The sequence below is a fragment of the Octopus bimaculoides genome, chromosome 18 (assembly GCF_001194135.2).
Source record: "Octopus bimaculoides isolate UCB-OBI-ISO-001 chromosome 18, ASM119413v2, whole genome shotgun sequence".
Taxonomy (NCBI): Eukaryota; Metazoa; Mollusca; class Cephalopoda; order Octopoda; family Octopodidae; genus Octopus; species Octopus bimaculoides.
Genome location: NC_068998.1, coordinates 31570436 through 31578561, shown reverse-complemented (window position 1 = coordinate 31578561; position 8126 = coordinate 31570436). Strand labels below are relative to the sequence as shown.

At 38.9% G+C, this 8126-nt stretch overlaps 1 protein-coding gene across 1 annotated transcript; it reads right to left on the bottom strand.

The window, feature by feature from the left end:
- Window positions 1-1234: 1234 nt before the first annotated feature.
- On the bottom strand, window positions 1235-1603 carry LOC128249775 (uncharacterized). Its single transcript, XM_052974257.1, has one exon. The coding sequence runs from the start codon at window positions 1601-1603 to the stop codon at window positions 1235-1237; it is 369 nt and encodes a 122-aa protein (XP_052830217.1).
- Between the last annotated feature and the right edge of the window lie 6523 nt (window positions 1604-8126).

Here is an 8126-nt window from a genome sequence, read left to right as displayed (position 1 = left end):
GTTCTTTTAGAAACCAATCTGTTTTAAAATAAGCAATACCTACACAAAATATAAAAAGTTGTACAGAGAATGACGAAAAGAACAAAGTCATCTTTTCTTTTTAAAAAATCATTTCCTTACAACTTTATCATCGAGATGGCCGGTCAATACAAACTCTAAAACTCCAATCAGGATATTACAATGAAATACCTAATACACAAAATTGATAGAGATACAAGTAAAAAAAATCTCTTAAATGCGACGACAATGTTGACTCTGCAGCTGTCATTTCTGTGGCATGATATGGTGGCCAAAACATTATGCAATGTAATCTATGAAAAAGATAGTGAAGAACATAAAAAATACAAAATAATTACAGTGACATGGGTAGCTTACTCACTCATAGTATGAAACCGTAATTGTGGAATGTTTCGGAACATAAAAACAGTTGTGAAATGTAAGAACAGTTATAATAATCTAGAACAGAGAAAGGAATGTGAGCACATTAGTGGAAATTTGTCGTCTATCAGTCGACAATGTTAAAGATAAGTGGAAAAGAATGTCTATCCCAAATGAGAAATCCGCAAATTCTCCACTTACGGTATATATTTAGATTTATATCGAAAATTATTGAGAAATTCGGAAATGTAACTAACTGCCTCAGTACTAATCTTCAAAAGCTAGGTTTCACAAAACCAGAAACGATACCGGTAATTAGAAAACTACGGTTACAAGACATGAAAGGAACTGTAAATATTCCAGAATTTCAAGCACATACTGTGTGCATGCAAGCATGAGGCAATGAATTGTAACTTTTCTCCCATCTACATCAGGTCAAGTATGGAGGCATGCGTCGTTTCAGCTCGTTTCTGCATCCACTGTTTGTCGATATCACCTCAGGTCGTCTAGCGTTACCCTCCGAGCAGTGTCCCAATCAGTTCCATATCTCCACGAAATACTTCCTTATCCGCCGTGACCATGAGATATGTGATCGACCAATACGTGCTGTCACCCCAGAACACAATACACAAGATCCAACTCGGAAAGTAGAGCAACATGACCAAACAGTGTGAACTGACGCTACCGAATTACACAAGTATATCCCAGTTTCTGTGTATAGTTATTGGCTGGATACGAAATCCCACCAATAATCCTGCAAAGCGTTTTAGTAGCAAAGGAGTTCAGGCAGCCCTTAAAGGCTCCGGACAGTATCCATGATCCGAACTTTTGTCTTCTTGCTCAGATATCGGTAGTGCTAAACATCTTTATTCAGTGATTTCACAACTACATCAGCACTCCCAAGTCTTTTCAGGACTTCGAACTCGCAGCTAATACTGCTATGGATCATGTTGTTGAGATAAGTGAAGTGATCAACAACTTCAACATTCTCAATTGCAACGGAGGCAGACGAGATGGAATCCCTCAAGAAGCCAACGAAAGACTGAACTTTTATCTTGACCCAAGAAATTTTAAGGCCAAGTGGTTCGGCCTTCTCACTTAGTGAAAGAAGGGCACTCCTTAAGACATCCAGAGACTCAGCAAGAATAACAATATCATCATCAAAATCCAGATCAGTAATCCTGATTTCATCAATGAGCGCTCCACAACTCGTCCGAGCCACCATCCAGTCAAGTATCCTGTCCTTGCAAGCATTGAACAGAGTGGGAGCCAAAACGTAACTCTGACGGACCCCAGATTGGTCATGTTAAATGTTAAGCCCCAATACTAAGTGTGCTAACTATTCCAGTGTACAAAGATATCAGCCTAACCAGTCGGGGGTGTAAACTTCGCAGTTCTAATCGTCCCGAGCACATCCCTGCCCATCAAGCCTTGCCTAGGTCGACATAAGCTGCAAGCAGCCCCTACAAAAGCCCTTCTTGCGTTTGATGAGTACATGGAGAGTCGGTAGTTGACCTCTTTGGCGTGAACTCTGACTGCTCCAGCCGCTAAGAGGCAAGCAGATAATTTTGCACTCTGTTTAGAAGAGCAGCCCTTGCAAAGACCTTACCGGGCACTGCGAGGAGTGCCCGTCTATGGAGCGAAATCATTTCTTCATTTTCAATTTATTCCTTACGTTGTTTACAGATACTATGACAAAGTGTTCTTTCTGCTTTCTTGGAGATTTCAATAAATATTTCCCCACCGATTATCTTATATTTCTCTTCATTAGTGGTTGCATTACTATTGGGTTGGTGCATAATTATTGCGGCTTTTTTTCAACAAATTTTATTCAACAAAAACAATAACATCATGTAACAAAAACATCTTTAAATGATTATTCCGGAGCATATTCACCATCTACTTCAATTACTGCTCCCCATTTGCTTCGCAGACGGTCAAACCATCATTTAAAGATGTTTTTGTTACATGTTGTTATTGTTTTTGTTGAATAAAATTTGTTGAAAAAATGCCGCAATAATTATGCAATAACCCAATATTTATATCTCCATTCTGAATTTGGATAGAGTTATTCTTTCTAGACGTTGCTTTTATTACTTTGATTCTTCTTTCCTTGTTTTTATCTGGAATGTTCTCAGAAGATTTATCGATGTCGAATTAATTCATCTTTCGTGTGTGTCAACTTTATTGTTGTTCTTATCATTTTCTGGAAATCAAATTTGCATAAATGAAGTTTCTTGTTCCAGATGTTCGAAATATTTGTGTATTTTGTTGAAGTATTTGATTCATAAATACGGTTTTTAGAGTTTTGCTTAGTTGATACAAATTCTAACTGCCCGATATTTGTTCTTTCATTTTCATTTAGCAAAGCAATATATCATACCATCTTTATTGGCTATTTTCAAGTTTCTAATTAATTCCCTTCAATTCTTTTAAGATATAGCATAACAACTGTTTGTTACCGCCCACAAATTTATTTTCTGACAATATACACATTTACACATTTTTTAATGAAATGTTTCAGTGGTACGTTTTCCAAAGTGTAGTTGACAAATCTACTGATAAAAGATGTCATTGCTTTTTTTGTTCCTCAGAAAGAGAAAAAAATATAAATATAATAGATTATGCAAATATGTGTAGGGGGGGGGGTGTATACATTTTAAATTAGAGTTAATATTTTAGAGAAAGTTTTATAACAATAGACTATATTGACGCTTCGATTCCTGTAGAGCTTGTCTCGAACTAATGATGCCTCCATATAACACTGCCATATCAAGGAATTTTGGAAGTTGTCCATGGTCGAAAACCTGAAAGTATTCCAGAAGAGACTACTCAAGTTGATGTCATCGTCGCCCAGATGGATCCCAGGATATTATCCTCATATTTTCAGCTAACCCTCTGCAGAAATCTAGAGTTGTTTCCTGCCGATGGCATAGCCAGTAGAGTATTGTGAGAACCAGGGAATATTCTAGATGCCAAACCATGAGCTACTCTGAACGCACGCATGATTACAGCTCAGTTAAGGAGAGGAGCTGTGCAAAGACGTGACGCAGGAAAAACGCCCACACCAGTTAACTGTCGTATTCGTTGTTGTTGCCATCATCGAAGTAATCTAGATATTTCTGCACGTACATCAACCTCCTGTGTGCCTGCACATCAATAGGGACAATATTGCACGGATGTTGGCAGCAGATCGACTTCTTGACCAGTGGAACATCTCCCTTCCACAATAAGTGGAAGAAATGCACGCACTTCAATCTGGTCATGCGTCAGACTTTTCTTGAGACAAGGTACAGCTGTCAGTTTGTACACTACCAAGGTGCTGTTGGCATTAGCCACTTCCAACCGACCGATCAGGGACAACCTCGCATTGGCCAATTTTCAGAGTAAAATGCTTGCTCTACTCATGCCCTGTTTTCAATTTCTATCCACCAGGAAGTCTGATCTGAACCAATTGACAAGAACTTTTACCGGGCCTTCAGTATAACGATAGAAATTGCTGCCTCTACAAGTGCCTAGTTGCAAGATCACGGAGTTATCCCGGTTCAAGTGGGCTCTTCTATACTCCTAGTACTTTACAGTAAAGTGTTGACGGCTTCTATATCTAAAGTGTTCGATACCATGATAACGACATCACCAGCCTATGCCGACACGTCTTTCCTATGACTCAGTCCGAGTGGGATAACTCTCAGAGTTTCCAACATCCGTAGAAAATATTTCATAGCCAAAGCATGCAAGAAAGCACAGAGAGAGAGAGAGAGAAAGTGTGTGTGTGTGTGTGTTTGGTGGGGCAGCCCTGACGAACTGAGCGTTCGATGCTAACGGTTCTGAGAAATGGTCGTTTAATCTGACAACACAACAGATAGTGTTGCGCACTGTGACGATCCATTTACTGATGATGGGACCGAAAGTGGCAGTTCTTAGGACAGCTGCCAGATAACGATGATTCAACGTGTCATCAGTTTTCGAGTAATCCAAAGTGACCAACGCCCGCCAAAGCCAGGTCTCTTCTCGCCTAGCTCTACAATACATCACAGGATAGATCTAACGGGGAACGTAGTTTTTCGCGTCTCCAATCTACTTGTCCAGACAAGCAGCAGACCCTTGGCAATCACTTTTGGAAAAGTCTTTAACTCTGTGTTCAGCAGATTAATAGGTTTAAAGATTTGTATTAGGAAAAAGAATCCGAACAAATTTTCTTCGGATCCTTCCTCCGTAGCGTCACCATTTCCGGTTTAGGAAGATTTCTAGCCTGTTGTCAGCTGCAATGTGCTCTGTCATATATTCATCCGAAATCACTTTTTTGCAGACTCGGTCTTTCGTTTCGACAGTCACGGCAAATAGTTTCGGTAGAGAGATATCAAATTCTGTTGTCTGCATTCTACCGCTCACTGAGAACAATTCAGCTAAATGCTGCTGGAAAACTGTACTCATCTGTTTCGAATCGAAATGGACACATACCCACTGTTGTCTGTTATAGACCAAATTCTAGTTTTCTTGCTGTGCTGTTTTTTGCCACCCGGGCCCAACAGGTTTCTTTTGTGCCTAGGCTCGGACTGTGTAGTTTTCCTCTTTCATATTGAAGAAATGGTCGAAAGCATTTCCCGCGAGTACGATGTTTGTGGTGCCTCCTCGGTGCACGTCTCTTAAGTTACTAACTGATTTATCTTCAACTCTAAAGTTTACTATGACTATTACTTTGCTAAATTTAACAGATGCTTCTCTGATTTTCCCTGTAGTGAAACTCGCTACCTGTTGTTGATGACTCTCGTCGTCAAAAAGATAGAATCGAGAAAATAGTGATGACGATGTGGAAAGATAGTGCACATGTATCTCGATGAACACAAATATACACATCACTTCATAAAACAGACAGACACACACACACACACACACACACACATACACACACTCACGCGTATACACAGGTACGCGTACGCACACGTGCGTACGAGCAAACACATGCGTACGCGTGCAGGATACACGTACAAGTATTAAGATTCAAGAGCCCACGCTCATACCCTTGTCAACACACACACACACACACACACACACACACACACACACACACACATATGTATATATATGCATATATATACATGCAATAATAACTAGCAGTATTAGTGAAAAGTCCACGGTTATTTTGAAAACTGAAAGATGACTTGAAGTTTGTAGAGAACCATGAAATATATTTCTTTCGAAATTGTGTTTTACTCGAAACATTTGGTTCTTTTTGATTGTGGAAATTCCACATAGGTATGTAAAGCAGTCTTCATTTTACACTTATCACCTCTTCTACCTTGAGAGTTGGTCATTCATTATTTTTCACTTTACGTCAGTAAGTAAACAATCTTAACTCTGGAATGAAATCTAAGACATATTCTATCTGTTATATTATTCAACTATTGCCCAACTATGTTGGTAAAGCTTCAACAAATCTTAATACGCTGTATCGCATATTAACGTATTTTCATATCAGAGAAAAGTTCATATGGCTAGTGGACGAAGTATTGCAACAGCCTCATCGATTCTAAAACAATAATAATGATATCAGAATAATAAAGGTGTAGCCATGGCTGTATGATCAAATGTTCGTGATCATGCACTTCTGGGTTGATCAATGTAGATATGTGCATAAGAGGATGTAAATGTGTGTATATAAGTGTGTGTTTAGATTTCTGTTGTTTAAAAATAATTACGAAGGTCGATACGTTCGAACACCCTATTGAAGTGGGTGTACCAGAATGATCGCAATAGCCAGCTGTTTTCTTTGTTTCATAAGGCTCAACCAATGTTTTTATGTTCATAATTTCTTATGATCAAATGAGTTATCTCCTTTTACTCATTGGTAAATCTAATCAATATATATGATACGCTATACATGAACAATATATATTTAATATGCAACATGCATTTGTATTTACACTTATTTCACTATTACTTATTCTACTTCATATATTTCGTTATATTTCACTATTAACTTTTTCACTGCATGCATGTATTTCTCGATTTAATCAAAGTAAAAATTTTAAAATGGGGGTGGGGTTATAAAAAAAACGGATATAATTTGAAATTATTGTTTGTTGCTGTTTGTTCCTTCTCGAGCCATTCCTGGCTCATAAGGGCCGGTTTCCTGGTTTCATTAGCATATAGGTTACCCACCTGGACGGGACGCCGGACTGTCACAGATGAGCTGCTAGATGCAGGAGGAAAGAGAGAGAGAATGTTGTGGCAAAAGAGTCAGCAGAAGTTCGCCATTATCTTCTACCGGAGCCGCGTAGATCTTAGGTGCTTCGCTCATAAACACATACATCACCCAGTATGAAATTCGAACCAGCGATCCCTCTACTGTGAGTCCGCTGCTCTAACCACTAGGCCATGTGCCTCCATATGATTTGAAATTGCAGACTGAATATTTAGGAGGCTAAGATGTGTTGGTGCCTTCTCATGTCTATACAAGAAATATTGTTCTTTAAAAACTTATGCAGTGAATGTGAACAATATTCCCCGATTATCGCGGGTGTTACGTTCCCAAAACCCCGCGATAGGTGAGAATCTGCGAAGTAGAAACAGTGCTGTACTGTGTATTTTTTAAATTATTTTTATAATTTGTATATATTTATTTTATTATAAATACAAAACAACATCACGGAGGAATCGACGTAAGCTTAAATAATAAACCGCGATAGGTGAACCGCGTTATGGCGAGAGACTACAGTAGTGCTTATGTACGTTTGTAGCCTTTGCACGTAACGTGACAAACATGTTGTAAATGCGCAGCTTTTGCATAAATTAAAGCTGCTGTCCGTTGAAAACCTTCAGAAAACGTACGTAACCTCTCTGTAAGATCATGTGCCCATGTGTAAATATGCATATACTTTGATAGTTTATGTATGATACATATATATGTATGTATGTATGTATGTATTGGGTTGTCCAGAAAGTTCATGCCGATTTTTAAAGGAAAGAAAAAGGTCAATAAATACTTGCCATTATATTTTTAATCAACCAAATATGAACCATTTTGTGGCACAATGTGTCTCCATCTTTCCTTTAACTTGAAAATACCCTCTTCCCAGAATTGAGGTGGTTTCATGGCAAAGAATTCATCAAGGTATCTTTTTACGTCATCCAAGGAATTGAAATTTTTACCACTAAGACTATTCTGCAGAGACTTGAATAAGTGGAAATCCGAGGGAGCAATATCTAGTGAATATGGAGGGCGGGGTAACACATCCCAGCCGAGCTGCAGCAATTTTTGTCTGGTTCCCAAAGAAAAGAACGGTCTTGCATTATCATATTGGAAAACAACACCCTTCCTGTTGGCCAATTCTGGACGTTTCTCTTGAATTGCTGCTTTTAACTCGTCCAGTTGTGAGCAGTATTTCTCAGAATTAATTGTCTGGTTACTTGGGAGAAACTCATAATAGTACAGAATTCCTTTCCAATCCCACCAGACACAAAGCAAGACTTTTTTAGGGTGAAGACCCGCTTTTGGGGTGGCTAAGGGTGGCTCATGTCGCTTACTCCAGGATCGCTTTCTCTGAACATTTTGGTAGATAATCCATTTCTCATCACCTGTCACAATTTGCTTTTAAAAAAGTGCATTTTCATTCCGTTTATAAAGCGAATCACAGATGGAAATGCGATCCAAAAGGTTCTTCTCACTCAACTCATGTGGTACCCAAACATCGTAGCGATTTGTGTACCCAAGCTTTACCAGGTGCTCATGAACGACGGATCTTGAT